This window comes from Coenobita brevimanus, chromosome 30 (assembly GCF_032717465.1).
Source record: "Coenobita brevimanus isolate Jiangsu-jjx chromosome 30, ASM3271746v2, whole genome shotgun sequence".
NCBI classification, from domain to species: domain Eukaryota; kingdom Metazoa; phylum Arthropoda; class Malacostraca; order Decapoda; family Coenobitidae; genus Coenobita; species Coenobita brevimanus.
Window position 1 is genome coordinate 43,294,347 of NC_136983.1, and position 22,989 is coordinate 43,317,335.

Below are 22,989 nucleotides of genomic sequence, written 5' to 3' on the forward strand. Positions count from 1 at the left end.
GGGGGGGGGGGACTTCTAGCCATGAAGGCTATTGCTAACCCCTCCAGTTCCAAAACTCTTCTTAGCAAGGTAAACTCATTAAGATTGATAGAGATTACATTTAAAAATACTGTATGCCACCAAAATAAGCACTTACCTGTCCTTCAAATTTTTATCGTAATTTCTCAGTCCCTGGTCTTCTTAATACCTTGTTTCAGTACAGTACAGCCATACCTAATTTTTTTGGCCACTTTAGTTTCCTTCATTTTCATATACTTGTATAGTACAATCTCTCTCTCTCTGAAGGCCAGTCAAATTTCCTAACTTATTTTCCTTTACAAATGTGTAGCAATATTCTGTTACACAAGTTATAACTTGAGCTAAGAGGTTTAAGGGTATATATCATCAGGATTTTTTTTTTTCTAAAATTAAATGTAAAATTATAGTGCTGTAAAATAGAAACTTTATTACAGTGGTATTTTGAAAAATAAAACATCTGCTTAATCTTTTACAGTATACAAATTATATAAATGAGAAATTCTGACAAAGAATATGTTAAGAACAGTCAATAGCAGAAGTTCGTTTAACTTCCCTGTGTATAAGCCTGCTGCACTGTTACATGCAGGGAATTTATTCAGTATCAACCAAAAAATAAAAAAATATACTTGTATATATGGTTATTTTGACCACATCCATCAGCTCTTTGCCAAGCTGTGGTACCAGGTCACAAGCGTACAATATGTCATATGGGGAAACTTACAGTATTTGCAACATATTTTTCTCAATATATCAGTGTCTTTCAGGGCAACATATGATTAAAGGATGACTAATCCATAAGAATATCACCTCCCACCTTGCTCTAATTTTTATCTACTTCCCAACATGCATCTCATACCATGAACCACACATTTTTCCAAAATTACACAGTCAACTTCGATGGCTTCAGCTAGAAACACTACACTAGCAGTGATACATATGAGCAAAGTTTTTGACAGGGTGCCCAGACATCCAAATATACAGAATCTTGAACACAAACATGGTGGAAAATGGCAAAAAGTGACTAGCCAATATTCTGTCTGAGACATGCCCATGTACTTGTTAGATCCCAAAGATCCAAATTCAAAATGTTTTCCATTAAAGTCCCACAAGGCTTCGTGCACTCACCCCCTCCCCTCCCGCCTTAAACAACACTCTCCTATACTGATAAACCTGTAAGAGAGCATCAATACTTCAAAACTCAGTGTACACAGGTCCAACTCCAACAGTACCTGCACTGAATACAACACTGGCTTACACAAAACAGAATGATTGTTTCACTGTTGTATTCACTACAGCATCGCTTTTTTTTTTTTTCACTCCAAACAGGCATGAATTTCAAACAGCCTCATATCACTCTTTAATCAATTATTCACCCATAGAAGGACATCAAAAAATTCTTGTACTTCCTCAAGTTACATATACTGTATAATGTTTTGTTTTATGCAGTAGTAAGGCATAAGTTTCTTGTAACCATGATATCTTAAAACTATCCACAGACACTATCTCTGGAAAGCAGGAGGAGTCACTAAATATTCTTTATACAGTTATCATCATCCAGACCTCCTTTCCTACCCAAAGGTGGGGTGCGGTAAAAAAATAAATAAATAAATAAATAAAAAATACTCCCATTCTCGTACCTTTCCAGCTCCCAGAATCCTGGCTCCACCTAATAGGTCAATAACACATTCCATACATAGCATCACATACCTATCTAACAGTGACAATTTGACGACTGTCAAGTTAAAATGGGGTGCAAAACCCTGGTCATACATTCCTCTGCACAAAATTCATCTAGCCAGTTTGATTGTCTGTCAATTCCCTAGCCTCATGAGCTCCTACACGTACTCTTTCTCACATTCATTTACCATATCTATCCACCTGCTTGTAGGCATACCACATCTCCTTCCACCTTCAAATTCACTGAGATATACCCTGTTCACCACTCTATTCACATCCATTTGGACCATATGTCCATACCATCTAAGCACACTCTCTTCAGCTTTGGTGTCCACAGACTTCCTTACTCAGCATCTTTCATGACTCACATTATTCCTTATCCTGTCAGCACTCTGCATTTCACACATATTTCTCAACAATCCCATCTCCACTTCTGGTACTCTTGGCTTTTCATTTTCACACCACACGTCTCAAACTTGTATGTTAGAGTAGGCACTAAAACTCCTTCAGGCAAGCCTCTCACAGTTGCCACATCCAGACCTCTGCTTCTTATCAAGCACCCCCACCTCCCCCCCCCCACACAAACACATAAGGGCAGACCAAAAAGAAACTGGACTTCTTTAACAGTGCACCAACTAACCTCATCATGCCATGTCATGTAGTCAACGAGGTACACACGCTTGAGTGAAAGAACGTATAGTGCACATGGCAAATTTTCTTCTATCGTCTGAAATCAACAACCTTTCTGGTTGGACTTCAACTCTGAGAACAAGTTTGCAGGGGCCAAATCTGGAGAGTATGGCAGCTGAGGGATGACAGTTGTCTTGTACTTCACCAAAAAGTCACAGATAAGGAGCTTCGTGAGCAGGTGCATTGTCATGATACAGCATCCAGGTTTTATTTGTCCAAGCCTCAGGCATCTTACCTTCGCACTGCCTCCCTCAAATGCTTCAGGACATCCAACTAAAATGCTTTACTGACTAACTGATCACATAGAACAAACTCACTGTGAATGATGCCCTTCCAGTAAAAAAAAGGACAGTCAACATCACCTTCATTTTTGAGCAACTGACCTTCCCCTCTCCACATGGTAATGATATTCCGACTCCCTGCGATGACTACCTTTTTGTCTGAACATCTTAACCATACACCAATGTCAAAGTTTTTCCTAATTAGACACAGAATTTCATACAAATACATTGCTTTCCAAGATCCTTCAATGTTCAACCTGCAACACATCATCAAAAGCACTAAACATATGTTCACTCAAGTGTGTGTACCTCAGTGGCTAAGTGACATGGCGTGATGCAGCTAATGTTAGACTAAAGCTCAGAGTCGCCAATACAGTGATCCTGTCACAATCATACTACGCTGACTCATTGGTGAGCTATTTAAAGTGTTCAGTTACTTTTTGGACAGACTTCGTGTGTGTGTATGTATGTGCCAAAATAATTAATAAATTTAAGGATATATATGATAAAAGTGATTTAATACATAGGACGGTACAAGCTTGACTCATTCCTGTTAAGATACAATTAGGTAAGGCAAGAACACACACATCATCGTCATCCAAACTTATTGTTCCACCTAAAGAGTGGGTGAAATGGGTCCAGAGGGCAAGAAAAAACCTGACAATAGGAAAATCTATCAAAAGTTTGCACAATTAAATTTGCATTACTTTGCACAATTAAATTTGCCATTGTCATTCATTCATCATTCAAACCCCCAGAATCTGACTCCAGCTCACTGACATTTACATCCATACTTACATGTTCCAAATTACCTGTTGGCTAGAGCCACTCCAATGACTATCACATCACTGAGTAAAAACAGGAGTGCCAAACCTCTCCAATACAAAATTGTTCCAACAAACTCAATCCACTGCCAGCTCCCTTGCCTCTTCAACCTCCACACCTTGCCTGTTCACATATACTTTAACCATAGCTATGTATTGTAGACATGGATAAACCTACAGCAGTTCAAGGAATAATTTAATTCCACACAGCTATGCTAAAATTATATGAGAATCCTGTGATCATACCACTTCAACACACATAGATTTCCTAAGACAGTCAGTCATCCACAATGAAAACTCATCTGTGTTTCTATGGATATGTTCTGAGTACTGTATGCTACAAACATCACAACAGAAGTAAAGAACCATTGGAACCTTCCTCCTTTCACTTTCTAATTTGGGGGTATTAAACACAGGAACAACTTTGATGCTGGTAAAGCTAAATATTGGTTCCCCACACAGTGAGTTATTACAGTAAGCAACAGGACCATACTTTATGTTATGATGAAGAACAGTTGGCATTGACTCTGGCTTAATACCAAGCTGATCTTTCACACTCACTTCTTTATAATTATTGCCTTTCACTGGCTCTACTGCCTTCCACACACAACGCAGGCATAATTCTTTTAATGAAGGAAGGGTAACTTTTCCTGTGCTTGGCAATGTAACTCTTTCTATCTGTAGGGGTAGAATTAGGCCACGTTGTTTTGAAAACCTAGGAGATCTTCCTGTGTAGACCGTTACTCTGTTGCTCTCCGCCTCAATGTTCCGGAAACACCTAGTAAACAAAAAAACAATAAGTATGGGGTTGAACAACATCTTCTACAGTTATCCTGCACTAAAGTGTGCCATACACAGTACAGTGCATCCTTTATAGTAATAGTTTGTACTTCCTGGATTTATGGTTGCTGCTTTTCATCCCAGACAAGTCACAAAATAAGATTTGCTGCTGCTGTACTGAACTATATTTATACATGTCTGAAATTATGAAATACACTGAGGTGGTTTGGACATGTGAAGAGAATGGAGAATGAAAGACTGACTAAGAGGGTGTATGTAGGTGAGGTGGAGGGAGGGAGTGGGAGGAGAAGACCAAGGAAGAGGTGAACGGATGGAGTTGGGAGGTATATGAGGGAGGGGGGAGTGAGTTGGGGGGAGGGTAGTCAAATGGTGGGTAACAGAGCAACTTGGAAGCGTTTTGTCTGCGGCCATCCTTTGCGGGATTAGGGCGTCAGGCTATACATAGATAGATAGATAGATGAAATTATGAGGACAAAATTTATTATGCATTTACGCTGTTGACATATTAGTTATTACAGTTTTGTTTATTTTGAACAGTACTGTATGCATTCATGCATTTTCAAACATCTGTTTATTGTGTTTTAGGGATGGGAGAGAGCATTAAGCTGTATTTTATAATGGCTATATTGTCAGTGGAAAAAAGAAAGAAAGAAAGAACAACTTGGTTTCATTTATAAAGAAATTCAACATGATTGCATGTATTGGCCCTTGTCACCTAATGGCAGCTCTCCATTCTGCTCAATCTCTGGCAGCCTCCCTATTCAGTCTCTTATCCCTGAGGTCACACTGAATGACCTTGTCTTTTCAGTCTGCATCTTGCAACTCTACCCCAAGTGGGGACACTTATCGCTTTCTGTGTCCAACTGTCATCCCCCATCCTCTCTATATGCCCAAACCATCTCAATCCACCATCCCTCATCACAACACCAATACACTCCAACAACTTCCAGCTGGAAGAAGTTCAAGGAGCTATTGCCTCTCCTGACAGTGAGAGGGCTCTTCCTCCATGCTAACAGATCTTTGTATGTGGCATGTGTTAGGAGTGTACAGTAATGCTCTAAGGCAGTGAGATCTGGCCAGTAAAAGAAGAGGATATCTGCAGGCTCACATACAAAAATGACAATGATTAGGTGGATGTGCACTGCATCCATGAATGCAAAGCCTAGGGGGGCTAGGTTTACAACTGAAGAGTCGAGGGGAAGGATGTGACTGGAGTATATTGATGATGTGATGAGGAGGGGTATATTTGGATGGCTTGGGCATGTGGAGAGGATGAGGGATAACAACTGGGTGCAGAAAGTGAGAACTGTGAATGCTGGGGATGGGAATGTGAGAGGCAGATCAAAAAAACCTGGGATGAGGTTATAGAACGTTACCACAGGAATATGGAACTGAACAGGGAGGTTGCCAGAGATCAAGCAGCACGGACAGCTGCCATCAGGTGACCAAGGCGGATACAGGCAAGCATGTTGGAGCCTTTATAAGCTAAATGAATACAAAAATGCACAAAAATAAGTTTCTGAGGTCTCTCAATCTTACCACATAGACGGAGTATTAAAAAAACAAGATAAAATAAATTTTTTCATTCATCATCAAATCCTGTGTTGCCCCATGGGTAGCGTAGGAGCCCGTGGCTAGGCAAGTTGGTCCTGACATTTAAGATGAGGGTGACCAGCCTCACTCATCCCTGAATGGCATTATGTGAGCAATAAACCCCACCCACCCCTTGGATATAAACCTGCCCAGGCTCAATCTGATTAGTGCACCTCAATTACGTACTAAACCGCCAGGGCCCATAATATCGTTAAATGGTTACCACCCAGCGTAGTAAATGGTTTCCTGGTGTACCGGAAACCGTTTGGCTTGTCACTCAGCATAGAGTCACCCATATACAGAAGGAAGAGGAAAGAATAAAGGAAAGAATAACAGAAGAGGAAGCAAGGAAAGAAGGATGGGAGAAAAGGGCAGTCACCCAAGGGCAGCACTACATCGAGTGTATGGATGGTGAGCACCCCCACTTAGCACAAGAAATAAATAAATTAATAAAAATCTTTACAGGTTATATATGCACTAGAATTAGTACTCTGATAAAGAGGCACACAAATATAACTGGTATAAAGAGACTGAACAGAATGCTGAAAGAAGCCTGACTGATTAAGTGACTGTAAAGAAAAAGATACTTGAGGGTGATGATGATACTGGGGAGGTGCAAAGATTTATTTGATAACACTGATTGTGGTAGGAAGCAACTGAGAGAAATGTGCCTTGATAAACCACAATTTTAAAAAGTCAGAAGGGCCAAAGCCCCAGATGCTCTGACTTATCAAGGTTTTACTGTAATGTGCACTGGGTTGCTAATGGCACTGATCTGATAAGTTGTTAAAGGTACTGTATTTGTTCCAAACTTACCCGGTTGTTTGTAGGTTCGAAATCGTCCAACCATCACTTTGATACACTAAAGTCAGGCTCAGGTAACTCAGGTGAGGGTTGTTGTCAAAGAAGATACTGTGGAAAAACAGCAAAATAAAGTTAGTCCATGTTACATATCATCATCTCCATCATTTGTTTTTGCCAGAATGGCCACAGTAAATTACAAAGAAAATGCCTTTTACCTCACTCAAGATTGAGACAACTCTAGTATTCTATTCCAGCTGACTCCAGTTGATTTCATTCAGTTGAGGGTATGCATATAGGTACTGTTGCTAGATGGATGGCTACTATCAACTCATGGACGTACTGCCATGAGTGAAATGTGGCTACAAGCCTGGTAACAAGCCACACAATCATCAGTCTTAGACAGAAAGCATTCAGATACAAGTACTTTACAGTCATTCGATGATTTTACTTCTAAGTGACTGTACAGTCAAAGTCAAGCAGTTACAAATCATACTACACATTTCAAGTTTTTTCTCAGTAGCTTCCAGCAGCTGTTGGAAAGGAATATGCCAGTTTCGGAACTTGGTTGTTTCCAGTTCATACAATACATCAGCTGTTCCATGGCTGATGCCAATACGAGTAACATGGCACCATTTTTATGTGTATGTGTGCACGTATGTGTGCGAGGCCCATCATAGGAACCCAGGTGTTTGTATCGTAACCCTCAGTCCAGTGGCGTGTTTCCTGTTTCATATCATTTTTCCCACCAGATGATTTTGTTTAATAAAGGAGAGGCACCTGAGACTAGAGGGATTAACCACATGAATCCAAGCACTGCTACATGACAACTGTTCAGTTTTGGAAAGGCCTGGGGGACCAGGTTTATGACGAAAAAGTTGAAGGGTAGGATGGGACTGGAGTGTACTGGAGTCGTGATGAGGAGAGGTAGATTGAAATGGTTTGGGCATGTGGAGAGGATAGGAGATGATAATTAGGTGCAGAAAGTGAGAAAGTGTTGATGTTGAGGGTAGGGTTGCAAGAGGTACACCGAAAAAGACGTGGGACGAGGTCAGGGTTATTAATTTTTTTTTTTTTTTTTTTTTTATGTGTCCGACTCTGGGCATAGGCTTCACAGCCTGCTATCAAGGCCCAGCAGTCCTCCTACATACCATACACCTATACATGTCTTATGGCTTTGTTCTGAATTTTGTCCAGATGCTTTAGTGCAACCTCTCCACATCCACTCCACAAGGGTGAGCCATATTCAAGCTGAGAGCACACATGACTTGTAAATTATAACTAACTGCTCATCAATGAAGAAGTTACAAATGCGATACAGTAATCCATGTTTCTTTGAGGCAGTTTGAGCAAGTGATCTAATATGAGAGGTCCAGCTGAAGGTATTGTTACGTGAAACACTGAGAATTTTAATACTTTTGGATGTAGGAATATTGGTTGCATTGAGGATAATATCTGTCTATTAGTAAATTGTATATAGCTGGTTTCCTAGCATTAAATGAGACAAGTTACTTTGTACCCATTCAGTGATCTTAGATAAGTCCTGATTTATGGAGATTGACGCACTGAGCTGGGAGTTTGAGATACTGTATCACACTTTGTGAGTGCATGTTTAAGTGTGAAGGAACTGTGAAGCATTGAGTCATCTGCATATGAGTGAATAGGATTATGGGTGATAGACAAGAAATCATAAATATGAATTAGGAATAGGGTTGGAGACGGGACCAATCCTTGTGGCACACCAGCATTAATCGAGTGGAAATTGGAATATATACTGTATACTGTAGGCCTACATCATCTACTTCAACTCTTTTCTTTCTGTTGCTGACTCAATTGGATACGTTTTTGTGAAGCTACAGAATGTGGTAAACGTTTTTGGCATATCCGATAAAGCCAGGATTCCAGGGGCTTGAATGGTGAGTGAATGGAAGCGTGGCCCATTGGACAGGGCAATGCTGGGCTGTCTGGACACTGCTACTCCTCAACCTACCCTAGGGTGAGAAAGGAGGTCTGGCTGATGATGATGATGATCATGATGAGATATGAGGAAATCAGTGGAACAAAAGGTGATAGGCCATAGCAAGGGAGTCTGGATGGCAGGGAATGGTGCCACACTCTGTCAGAAGCTTTAGAAATATCAAGAGCTGCTGCATGGGTTTCACTGTGTTGGTCAGTTGACTGTTGGATGGTATATGAGTCAGGGGATTGTGTATATCAACAGTGGATCTTTTGTGGCAAAAACCATACTGTCTGTCACTAATTAATTTGTTGGATTCAAGATGTTTAACAATGTGCTTATTTATTACAATCTCAAATACTTTACCAAGAGAAGAGAATGTAGCTATTGGTCTGTAATCAGAGGGATATGAGGAACTTCTTTTCTTCGAATTGGGAGGATATTGGCTTCTTTCCAAGAATTAGGGAATGAAGAAGCACATATGCATTAGGAGATGTGCAGATGAGAGATGAGAGGGATGATAGGTGAGGGAGAAGCAGGGCTGAGATGTGAGATGGAAGATAGGTGAGGAAGGAGTGGGGTTAAGAGATGAGAGAGAAGTTAAATGAAGGTGAAATGGGGTTGATAAAGAATACTAACTATGGGTGTCTGATGAAGGGAAGAGCTGGGAGAAACAAAAGAGCATTGGAGCAGCATGATAAACGAGTCAGAATGGGTAGAGAGGTCAAAGCTCGAGGTAGCTCCTTCAGATTGTTGTTGTCCAAGTAGAGGCCTTGAAGTCCCTTTAGATTGCCAAAATCTTCAGGCAGACTGGATAGGTGATTTCCACTCAGCATCAGGATGGACAAGGTCTTCAGGTTGCACAACTCTGAGGAAAATTCAGAATACAATTAGTCATTATATACTAGACATGGCTTCCAAAATAATTATATTTTCAATGTTATTGGTATTTTAAACTGGGTGACCTGGCAAATCAGTTTTATAGGTAGCACTGGAACCTGAGTAAGTATTTTTACATATTTTACTGCGGACTTAATAGCAGAGGGAGGGGGAGGCCGAGGATGAGATGGAGGGATGGGGTGGAGAGGAATATGAGAGAGGGGGGTGTGAGTTGGGAGCAGGGCAGTGAAATGGCAGGGGACAGGGCGACTTGGAGGCGATTTGTTTGTGTCCACCCCAAACGGGATTGAGGCGTCTGGCAATAGATATATATATATATATATATATATTGTATATATATATGGTATATATATATGGTATATATATATGGTATATATATATGGTATATATATATATATATATATATATATATATATATATATATATATATATATATATATATATATATATATATATATATATATATATATATATATATATATATATATATATATATATATATATATATGGTATATATATATATATATATATATATATATATATATATATATATATATATATATATATATATATATATATATATATATATATATATATATACAGTATATATATATATATATATATATATATATATATATATATATATACATATATAGGTCTTACTGTAAAGTCAGTCCTCATTAGTCATTATGTATAAAAAATGTAACCTGAAATGCCACCACTCATTACAACTGGTTCTGCATTTTAAGGAGAAACTGGCAAATCAGTTCTGTAAGCTTCATGAAAGAATAAGTACGTTAGTAATTCTGTAGCAATTACAGCCATGGTGGCCAAGTTGTTGGCATCACTGACTGCAAAGCTACAGGCCTACTAATGCCAGAGTTCAAATCCTGGTGCAGGCAGCTGGCATCACTTGACTCAGGTGTCCATCCACCCTTTATGGGTTGGTAGGTAAACTGAGTACCTAGGATAACAACTAAGGGAGGCAACTGTGGTAACCTAACCTGGCTGATGCAGTGGCCTAACCCAGGATACTGGGTAAATAACTCACCACAGGCTCAAAGGCAAATGTTACGAAGATAAGGAACGTGGCTAAGCATTACATGGCATCTGCCCCACCTTTACCTTTACCATACTTAAGAATGTGTGGTAGGATTGGACACCCACTGGCTACTCAGTCAAGTGCTACCTTCAGGTGACTCTACACTCAGTGACATAAACGGTTCTTGATGCCTGGGAAACCATTTACAGTAACCATATAACCAAATGGATGCCTGGCGGTGCTCTAACTGGATGTTGCCTTAAAGTATTTAAAGTGGAGGGCTGGTTGGAGTTTATTGCTCTTACAATGCAAAATAAGAGTGAGCAACTGGTCATTCAAACTTAAAGTGTTTGGCATTAGTAGCCTAGTCCTGGACCCTATAATCCTGATGGTGGAAAAAAAAAAAAAAAAAAAAAAAAAAAAAAAAAAGTAACATAATGAAGGGTCCTGTATGTGCCACTGATATGTTCTAAATCATAACTTTTTCATTATAAATGGTTCTGTAAACTAGGGGAACTTGCAAATTTGTTTTATAGGAATCATTTAAACTTTATGAGGCAATATTTAAGTAACTTACTGTGGGTTTAACATGGAAAAAGAATATAAAAAAATGGTGATTAATAATAATAACTGTTTAAAAAGTTCACACACCCAGCAGTTATAAGCTGGACTGGCATGCTAACTCAAATGTCAGATATATCATAGTATCCACAGAAACTAAGGATGGGGAGAGGGGACATGGAAATCGGGGTTCATCCATGGTTTTGGCATACAATGGTTCTTAAGTGGGGAAGAGTATATCATAATAACTCAAAAACACTTACTGGGCTCATTAGTCATCAATGGAAGTAGGCCTGAGAAAGAAAACTGAATTAAAACCTAAGGCCCTACGTACAGGGTGGTAGCAATAATGTCATACAACTTGCTCTACTAGAAATTTCCTGTCCATGAGAAGGCTTATCAATGTACTGTACCATCAAAGACATGTATACCAAGCCTCTCTCAGCTTAAGAATATTGGCCGGAGGAAGAACAAGCAGCTGAATTGAAATATTAGACAAACTTTTGTCTTTGACTGCCGGTATACTGTCCTTACCCTGCGGGAAACAGGTCAGCTGATTCTGAGCTGCCACAAGGGAGCGGAGTGCAGGCAGCCGACCCAGGGAGTGTGGCAAGGCTTTTAGCTTGTTGTTGCCCACATCTAGTACTTGCAGGGATACAAGCTCTCCTGTAAAAAAATGAAGTTTTTTATTGTTGTTGTAGTGGCCCCAGCTCATCTGGACATAAGCCTGGTGGCCTACAGGATGAAGCAGCCCTTTTCCTGTAGTCCACCATTCTCCTTTTGAAAGACAGGAAAGGAAAGGAGGGACATTTTTAGTCTAGTTATGATGGTACCACCATATCCCTCTCCAGTACCAGAAATTTTTGACAGCTGAAGAAAGGATGACAATGAAGCAAAAATAATTTCGTCATAGCTAAAAAAAGCTTCAGTTTCACATCATGAAAGCTTGAAAACCACAGCCCACATGTTTGGTTCCCTAAACAAAAGGGTTTGGTCCACTTGCTTACTTTTAACAGTGGGTGTTCTCTAATCTCCTCCATAATAAGAGAACCTCCAGTATCTGGCACACATGAAGAATCACATGTGCTGGATAATGGAATAATTTGGTTAACAAAACACTACTTCATTCATATCAGATCCCCACCCTAGAACTGTTAATTTCTTTTCTTGGGCTAAGGCCCCCCCAAAATAATCTGATGCATAAGGAATTAAGTTTGTGCCACTTGACTGGTCACTGTATTGATTTTTCTGTGTGGTGAGGCTGGTGTCCACTGTGTTTTTAACCTCTTCAGCAGAGTGACATGAATGTATGAAGATATAGAGAAAAATGACAAACCCGTTGCCTAGTTCAGTATTTCTCTTATATGCAGCACAACAAGTCCTCATTATACAATATCTTTTATGGAGCTAATTTTTTCTATTAAGTGTGTGCAGCAGCACAAACTATTGATTTGTGATATGGTGCTTAAAGAACAAATGATGAAAAAGAGGACTTATGTACCTAGGAGGAAAATATGGAAGCTGAAAAACCAAGTAGTAAGGGATGCCTTCTATAGCGAGTTGAGGAGAGTGGTGGCTGAACAGGGAGCTGTAGACAGAGGCGTTAATGAACAGTACAGAGCCCTCAAGAACAATTTCTTGAGAGTTACTAATGTAACATGCGGCTGGACAAGAGGACCACCAAGACATAAAGTAACTTGGTGGTGGGATGAGGGTGTAGAAGCTGCAATTAAGGAGAAAAGAAGGCTTTTCCGGGAATGGAAGAAGGGTGGTAGCAAAGAGGAATATTTGGCTGCCAAGCGTAGGGCTAGGAGAGAGGTATACAGGGCAAAGTCTGAGTCACAGAGACAATTACTTGATAACCTCAATCATGGGGAAAGGAAAAATATATTTAGGGTGGCAGGTCAGGTGAAGAGGGATAATCGGGATATCATAGGTGAGCAGTGTGTGAAGAATGATGAAGGAAGGGTAGTGGTGAACAGTGAGGATATTAAAGATGCATGGAGAGAGCATTATAACCGGTTGTTGAATGAGGAGTTTGACTGGGACAGGAAGGTTTGGAGCCAGCAGATCCAGTGTCTGGCCCTTGGCCTTTGATTGATACTGCTACTGTGAGTGAGGCAATAGGCAGGATGAGGGTGGGGAAGGCAGCAGGTGTGTCTGGGTTGACTGCCGAAATGTTGAAGGCCTCAGGCGATATAGGGGTGAGTTTAGTCACTGACCTGATAAATAGGATTATTTATGAGTGTGTTGTCCCAGATGATTGGCTGAAGAGTGTAATTGTAAATGTGTATAAAGGGGAAGGGTGATGCCCTGGAAAGAGGGAATTATAGAGGTATAAAGCTTTTAGATCAGATAATGAAGGTAATGGAGAGATTTTAGAAGGTATGATTAGAGAAAGAGTGAATATTGATGAGATGCAGTTTGGGTTTATGCCAGGTAGGGGGACCACTGATGCCATATTCATTGTTCGACAGCTTCAGGAAAAATATATTGGTAGGAGAAGGGATCTTTATTTTGTTTTTGTTGATTTGGAAAAGGCCTTTGACAGAGTCCCTAGAGAGGTGGTGAAGTGGGCAATGAGAAAGCTTGGCTTGGAGGAGTGGCTGGTTAGGGTGGTTATGGCCATGTATGTGGGTGCTCACACCCAGGTGAGAGTGAATGGAGATTTGAGTGATGAGTTTTCCGTGAATGTTGGTGTGCATCAGGGGTCAGTCTTGAGTCCCATGTTGTTTATCATGGTACTTGAAGCCCTTTCACGTGACTTTAGAAACGGACTCCCTGGGAGTTGTTGTATGCTGATGATTTGGTGTTGATTGCAGAGAATGAAAGGGAGGCGGAGGAAAGGTTTAGGAAGTGGAGAGATGGTATGGGGCAAAAGGGTTTAAGGGTAAATGCAGATAAAACAAAAGTGATGATATCTAGGGTTGGTGGCGGTACTGTCAAAGACGAGGGAGAGTGGCCATGTGCAGTTTGCCACAAGGGCGTGGGAAGTAATTCCATCTTGTGCGGTGTGTGTGATAAAAGGGTGCATAAGAGATGTAGTGGTATCAGAGGTAGACTGCGAGATAATGCTGATTTTATGTGTACGGCGTGCCGGGGTGAGCAGGTGGAGATCGTCAGACGTGAAAGAATTGAACTTGCTGGTGAATCTCTTGAGTGTGTGGAAGAGTTTTGTTATTTAGGAGACATGTTGTGTGCTGGAGGTGGGGCTGGAGCTAGCTCTGTGGCTAGGGTGAGAAGTGGTTGGAAGAAGTTCAGGGAGCTCTTGCCTCTCCTGACATTGAGGGGGCTCTCCCTACGTGCTAAGGGGTCTTTGTATGCAGCGTGTGTTAGGAGTGTAATGCTGTATGGCAGTGAGACCTGGGCAGTGAAGGAGGAAGACATTCGCCGGCTCAGACGTACAGAAATGACAATGATTAGGTGGATGTGCAGTGCGTCCCTGCGTCCAAGGCCTGGAGGGGCTGGGTTTACAATGGAAGAGTTGAGAGGTAGGATGGGACTGGAGTGTATTGGTGTTGTGATGAGGAGAGGTAGATTGAGGTGGTTTGGACATGTGGAGAGGATGGGGGATGATAGTTGGGTGAGGAAGGTGAGAAGTGTTAATATTGGGGGGGGGGTTATGAGGGGCAGACCGAGAAAGACATGGGACGAGGTCATTAAGTGTGACCTTAGGGTTAAGGGACTGAACAGGGAGGCTGCAATGGATCGTGCAGCATGGAGAGCCGCCATTAGGTGACCAAGGCCGACACATGCAAGCATGTTGGAGCCTTTAAAAACGAAAACGAAAACGTACCATAATTTAGCTGCAGTGCGTGTGGATTGTGACCTAAGTGAATTTTTCTCTTTGAAAGTTGGGTTGAAACAGGGATGTGTCATGTCTCCATGGTTGTTCAATCTGTACATGGATGGGGTAATAAAAGAGGTACAAGGTAGGTTAGTGGATGTTGGAGTGGCCCTGGTGAGAGAGGATAGTGTTTGGAAACTCCCTGTACTGTTGTTTGCAGATGATACTGTGTTGTTGAGTGAAGACGAAGGGGAGCTGCAAGGCTTGGTGGATGAGTTTGAGAGAGTGTGTAAGAAACGGAATCTAAAGGTGAATGTAGGGAAGAGTAAAGTGATGGTCTTTGAGAGAGGTGAAGTCAGTGAATGTACAGCGAGGTTGGATGGTGAGGAATTGGAAAATGTGAGTACGTTTAAGTACTTGGGTAGTGTGATGAGTAAGGATGGAGGTTTGGAGGGTGAAGTGCTTGAAAGGGTACAGCAGGGAAGAAAGGTTGCTGGTTCTTTGAAAGCAGTGATAAGAAACAGGGAAGTGAGTATGGAAGTGAAAAAGTTACTACATGACAGTATTGTGATACCAACTCTAACGTACGGAAGTGAAGCTTGGACGTTGTTGGAAGGACACAAGTCAAGAGTGAGAGCTGTGGAAATGAGTTATTTAAGAGGAGCCTGTGAAGTCACATGGAGAGACAGGCTGACGAATGAGGATATAAAGAAGCGTTGTGGTGTTGATGTGGATGTGATAGGAAGCGTTATGAGGAACACACTGAGGTGGTTTGGCCATGTGGAGAGGATGGAGGGTGAAAGACTGACGAAGAGAGTGTATGTGAGTGAGGTGGAGGGGGAAAGAGGGAGGGGGAGGCCGAGGATGAGATGGAGAGATGGGGTGGAGAAATATATGAGAGAGGGGGGTGTGAGTTGGGAGCAGGGGAGGGAAATGGCAGGGGACAGGGCGACTTGGAGGCGATTTGTTTGTGGCCACCCCAAACGGGATTGAGGCGTCTGGCAATAGATAGATAGATAGATAGATAATTTACTGCCAAGTTCCTTATTATACATTTCACTGCTGCCTATAAATCTTATTTCCCAGCCCTTTCCCAATTTACAGCACCATCTGTACGTGATAATTAAGAATACATTACCAACATACAACAACGACATCATCATTATCATGGTATGAAGGAGGATTCAGAAAGCAAGGATAGAAAAGGCATTACAGAGGGACATGAACTGCACATCTAGGAAAATAGGCCAAACAATAATTCACTCCCCATTCAGGCCTCTTGAATCCTGGCTGCATCTCACTGGCTTATCCATCTGCACAAATTTTTTTTTATCACCACTACTGTCACCATCAATATTCCTACCTCTATTTTCTAAGGAGAGAGAGAGAGAGAGAGAGAGAGAGAGAGAGAGAGAGAGACTCATTAAGGATATAAAATACCTGTACACTATTTTGTTTTTTGGTATACTCTATTTATTCATACATGCACTTCATATGACCTTCTAGATAAAGCCAGCCTTTCTACTGTAAGGTAATATATACGTGACACACTAATTGCAAACCAAGTAGTTAGTATTTGTTAAAAAAAAAAAGAAAGAAAAAAAAAAAATATCATACACCACACACTACTCACCAACTGACTCTGGTAGTGAGCTAAGTTTATTGGAGCTGAGGTAGCAGTATGTAAGGCGGGTGAGGTTGCCGATCCTGTCAGGCTGAAAATAAACAAATATAATGGTAAACATGCCCATCAACTTTTAGTCTGGAATATATGTAGGCAACATATTATTTTAAGTGAAACAGCTTTAACTGTTTGAATTTGGATAATTTAACAACTCTAACCATCTGAATATAGGTAATTTTTCTTAATTTATTCTTCCTGCTACCACACAACTGCATTCAATAGCCAAAGCAAAGGCCTCTTGTATTCTATGCTGGTTTCTTATGCCTATACCGTATCTAACATATCAAGATTCAGAGTCTATCCTAAACTGAATAATATCATTAGGAGATGGCAAGGATCTATCTATCTATCTATATACCTAGGCTGCTTCCCCCAAGGAAAGGGAGGTAGCCGAGACAGGACGACACATTCCCCATATACTCATCCATTCAAACACATTCATTCGCATCTTAGCCCCAAAGGGGAGAACGGACAGATCCTCACCGCACCACACCGCACAAGGGTCAACTGCGCAATGCAATCAGTGACATCCACAGCAGGGCCCGACAGCAGAACTGGTTTACCCCTGCCACATCATAACAGACCCATCCCCTTACCCGCACCTGACCTGACTAGCTGGTCAGACCAAATGCGGGAGAATACTGTATCCCCTCAGGGCTGCGTCATCACTTATTCATTCACAATTTCTCTCCATTTATTTCTGTCACGCACAGCCACTCTTCCTTGCTCAACAGACATACCTCTCGCATCGAACACTCTCTTCACACTGTCCATCCATCCTATTCGTGGTCTTCCTCTCAGCCTTACACCTCTCACAACAGATCTTGTTATCTTTTTCACCAATCACTCATTATCCATTCTCTCCATATGCCCAAACCATTGCAACACCCTCTGCTCAACTCTACCAGCCATCTCCCGAACAACTCCAGTTCTCCTTCGCACTTCATCATTTCGCACCCGATCCATACTCGTCACTCCACACATACTCCTCAGACATCTCATCTCCATTACATTCGAACTTTTCCTCTCTGCTACACCCATATTCCATGTTTCAACCCCATATAACACAGTCGGTACCACAACACCCTCATACAGCCTTCTCTTTACATCCATTCTAAGCGAACGACATTTAAACACTTTTTTCATTCCTCCCAGCACCTTTCCTACTTCATTTATTCTAAACTTCACTTCTCCATCTATTCTTCCATCCACAGCATTATGTGACCCTAGATATTTAAAACAATCTACCTCCTCAAGCAACTCACCATTCAACACTATATTCATCCCCCTACCATCTATCAACCTTGTACACTTCATCACTTTACTCTTATTCTCATTTACTTTCAATTTCCTCCTTTCACACACCCTTCCAAACTCCTCTACCAACTGTCTCAATCTCTCCTCTGAATCAGTCACCAGTACAGTATCATCTGTAAACAGCAGCTGCTTCAGATTCCACTCTCCACCATCAACATTCACCAGACTCAGACCTCCACCTAAAACTCTTGCATTCACCTCCCTTACAACACCATCCATGTAAATATTAAACAACCAAGGCGACATCACACATCCCTGTCGCAGCCCCACTCTCACGGGAAACCAATCACTCACAGCATTTCCCACTATTACACATGCTCTACTATTTACATAAAAACTTTTCACCCCTTTTAGTAACCTACCATCAAGTCCATACAATCTTAAAACAGTCCACAAAGCCTCCCTATCAATTCTATCATACGCTTTCTCTAAATCCATAAATGCCCAAAACACATCCTTGCCTTTCGCTAAATACTTTTCACACACTTGTCTCACAGCAAACACCTGATCCACGCATCCCCTCCCTCTCCTAAAGCCACATTGCTCATCACCAATCACTCCCTCTGTACCCTCTCTAACTCTCATAATTAACACTCTACCATACACCTTACCTACAACACTCAACAGACTTATACCCCTAAAGCTAGTACATTCATACTTATCATCCTTGCCTTTATACAACGGGATCACACAAGCACTTGCCCAGTCAACTGGCACCATACCTTTCTCAAAGCACACATTCAACAATCTTACTAACCAGTCAACAATAGTCACTCCACCACCCTTCAGGCATTCCACAGCACACCCATCCATACCTGCAGCTTTCTCTGTTTTCATCTCCTTTACTGCCTTCTCCACTTCCTCCTTCGTGATCAAAGAATCATTTAACTCTCCCAACACATTTATTCCTTGCACCCTTCCATCCGCCACAATCTCAGTCACCCTTTCCTCCTCTACATTTAACAATCTTTCAAAATACTCGGCCCATCTCTTCCTTACTGCATCCATTTCAATTAACATCCTTCCATCCTCTGATTTTACTCGTTCTTCCTTCCCAGACTCTCCCTTTCGCACCCTTTTCACCTCCTTCCAAAACATTTTCTCATTCTGTTGAAAATTCTTTGTCAGCCGCCTACCCCACCTCTCATCTGCTGCCACTTTAGCATCACGCACAGCCCTTCTCGCTCTATTCCTCTTTTCCTTATACCTTTCATATGACATCTCATCCTTCCTCTGCAGCCACACTTCATATGCACGTCTCTTCTCAGCCACAGCCATACTTACTTCCTCGCACCACCATTCACTTCCTTTTCTTACACCACCACCCACACATCTCACACCACACACCTCTTCTGCATGCCCCACCACAGCACTCTTAAACAACTGCCATTCCTCCTCCACGCTGCCATTTTCCCGATCTTTCACTGCGTTCCACTCATCTTTCAATTTCTCCTGATACTCTATCTTTTTCTCTCTTTTATCCAACTCACTCACTTTCAAAACCTCCCTGCCACACCTAACCCTCCTAGCTCTCACCCATCTCTTACCTACTCTTAACTTTCCCTCCACCAGGTAGTGGTCAGACATACCTCCACCCTTCCCTCTCAGAACTCTCACATCCAGCAATCTTCCTATTACATTCCTAGACACAACCACATAGTCCATCAAAGCTCTATCAACAACTCTTCCACCCTCCTGTCTCACCCATGTATACTTATAAATATCTTTCTTCTCAAACAGAGTATTCCCAATCACCATCTCTCGCTCAACACATCGCTATCATTTGTTTCCCATTTTCATTTCTTCCAGGCAAACCATGCATACCAACTACGCCTTCAATTGCTACATTTCCCACTCTAGCATTCAGATCTCCCATCATTACCACATTCACTCCAAAACTCTGCAGACACTCATCAACATCATTCCAGAAAGACTCCCTCTCTTGTTCATCCCTTTCACTACCAGGCCCATATGCACTCACAAACACCCACAACTCATGTTCAAATTTCGCTTTCACCCACATCAGTCTCGATGACACCTCCTTTCATTCAATCACACACTGCTGTACTTCCGGACTCACTAACATGGCCACACCTTCTCTTGCCCTTCCTCTATCAACACCTAACAATCTTCCATTCACACTTCCAAACATAGATTCCCCCTTCCCTTTCATCTTCATTTCACTCAAAGCTAACACATCCAACTTTCTTTTCACAAACATTCTCCCAATCTCCTCTCTTTTAGCCTCAATCGTACTACATCCACGCACATTCATAGACCCAATCTTCAGGGTATAGGGATAACTCCATCCCCCATTCCTTTCTCTGGCCTGTTTCTTTTTAGGAACTAAAAACAGAGGAGGGGGTCCCTAGTCCCCTCAAGGGACTAGGATGGAGGGAAAAAAAAAAAAAAAAAAAAAATCAGTGTTAGGTGAGACATGACTAAGACGATAAATGAGAAACAACAGTACAGTGGATCTATTCTGACCGAAGGAAGATCTCTAATGCCTTGTCGCACAGTTGATGGCCCAGTCTAGTCAGATTGAATGATCAGTTGCATTAGTAATCGAGGAGACTCATTGCTACCTCATTACTCATTTCTACCTCATTACTAAAGCTCACTGGGTTTCATGCAAAGATAACTTGGTGTTCAGTAGTAGTGACCCACTTCCTTCATGTGATCACAAACTGACTATACATAATTTCTGACCTTAAAAGTTTTTTATAATGAATCATACGTAACTTTCACGCATGCAAAATATGTTAATTCATCACTTACTTTTGCCAGAGGTTGTTCATCATCTCTTACTCTTGCCATCTATATCCCCCCCCCCCCCAAATTAACTGGAGGGGTTTCAAAGTCGTCATCATCCCACCTTTTTTTCCTACCCACTGGTGGGGTGAGGTAGGGTCCAAAAGGCATGGAAATGGGAAAAAAAGAAGCAGGAGACCTAATCAACAACATGCCCAGTGAACTGGACCAAATATTGTACTCATTTACTCACCATTCAGCCCCCACAATCCCTGCCTGCACTTTACAGCCTTATCTTCCACACACAGCATCTTCGTTATTACTCAGACAGATTCAATCGGACAAACGTCAAGTCAGAATGGTTAGTAGTAGCCTTCATCAGTGCCTTCAAACAGTGTTCTTTCCGGAGTTGAATACAGTCAAATGGAGTTAGTAATGTAAAGAATAGATGCAATGTTAAACCATTATTATACATATACTGTATTAGTATTAAAGAATGCGTAATCACAAGCTAACACAACAACGTACAGCAATCCAGTCCAGTACACCTGAAGAATGCTTAGGTAACCCATACAAGTCATTTAGGTCTTGTTGAACTACAGAAGTGAGACATAGAGCATGAGTCAGTCTGTGCAGTGGAGAGACAGCACCAACCTCTTACTATAACCTATACTTGCCTGAAATGAAACACCTGCAATACACCATTAATATCCCATTCTCTAAGTTAGTGAAAAGAGGCAGAAAGGGGACTTACTACAGTAGAAGGTGCAACCCCTGGCTCATCTGAATATGAACTCAGTGGACTGCTGGGTGAAATTGCCCTCCTCCTGCAATCCACCATCCTTCTTTCAGGGGAGATGATGGAAGACAAGGGACTATTGTATAACCAGACAGTGGATTAGCTTGGTTATATCAGTGCCATCATATGACGGCGTCCCTCTCCATGATTTACTGAATGGTACCTAATCATACTGTAGAGGTTACAGAACTCCTCTTACCAATGACTCCAGCAGATTACACTTCAAGAATATTTGTGCAACATGGGTGCCCTCTTCAACAAGCTCCGGCGGCAATGATTTCAGACGTCTGTAGTTCCAGGGAAGACTTGTGTAGTGCCGAAGCTCACATACCAGATCTTTCATCTGAAGAAAACAGAGTATAGTACAGAATTCCTCATTACATATCACCTCACTGCTACTTATACATTCATTTACAGTCAGATGGCTTAATCCCAGATGGGGAGGTCACATGCAAACTGCCCCCATGTCACTCTGTCCTCTGCAGTTGGGCTGCCCTCCTCCACCTCCATCACCCTCACTCATATACCTCTCCATCCTAATCCTTTTCTATAGTGCTGTTTTGCTGTTATCTCAGTCTGATGATGTATTTTGTAGAGTACTTCTGTCACTACCAAACAATTATACAGTATTCAGCTTTGAGATTATAACTTGAGGGGTTAGAGAAGATCTTGATCAACTCCTTCACTACAAGATATCTTCTTTGAGTTTAATATATCATCCTCTAAAATACTAATAATACTATGAAATTATGTTACTGAAATGTACGGGTTAAATTCCTGAAATACAGAGAAACTGCCTATCAATTCCTTTAACACTGGTGACATCCTTTTTAGTTTATTCTTGCTGCTGTCAGAGGATTTTAATGAGCTTCAGAGAGCACCCTGGTACAGAAAGAGTTGAGGAGGGCTACATTTAACCTCTTCAGCTTGAAACATTTCTCCAAAACTGAACAAAAGTGTCTGAAAAGGACAAGAATAGAATCAAAACTACATCACCAGACTCAAAATCTTAAGTCCCACTGCTACTTAAAAAACTGATTTGCCAGTTTCCCCTAGTTTACAGTACTGGTTGTATGAAAAAGTTGATATTTTGAAGCACATCCTTGATCTACAACCAGGACTGACTGCACCGGCAAGTCTTCTTTGTACATCAGGCACCAACATGACCATGCCATAGAGCTGCCCAGTTATACAAATGTCCCTCAATTCCACCACCTGGATCATGTTCACATGTGCCTAAGGTTGCAACTGCAACTATTACTACAATTTTTCTCCCTGACAAGGAGAGTATGTTTTCACCCCTGTTTGTTTGTCTGTCTGTTAGCAGGATTACTCAAAAACTAAATGAGAGATTTGGACCAAATTTGGTGAGTAGGTAGGTAGCCCATGTCCTTGGGAACAGTTGATAAACTTTTGGGACCAATCTAGATTGTATTACAGGTTCTGGGTCCAGAAAACACTTTTTGTGAAACCATAACCCATTATGAAGACTGGTTTGAAAATTAC

General features: G+C 41.4%; 1 protein-coding gene across 1 annotated transcript; it reads right to left on the bottom strand.

The window, feature by feature from the left end:
• Window positions 1-3,730: 3,730 nt before the first annotated feature.
• On the bottom strand, window positions 3,731-21,826 carry LOC145395190 (uncharacterized). Its single transcript, XM_080268879.1, has 6 exons — window positions 21,683-21,826; window positions 16,566-16,647; window positions 11,680-11,811; window positions 9,282-9,510; window positions 6,701-6,796; window positions 3,731-4,268 (listed from the first exon to the last, which is right to left on the bottom strand). Exons 1-6 carry the CDS (start codon window positions 21,824-21,826, stop codon window positions 3,731-3,733), a joined length of 1,221 nt encoding a protein of 406 aa, XP_080125005.1.
• Between the last annotated feature and the right edge of the window lie 1,163 nt (window positions 21,827-22,989).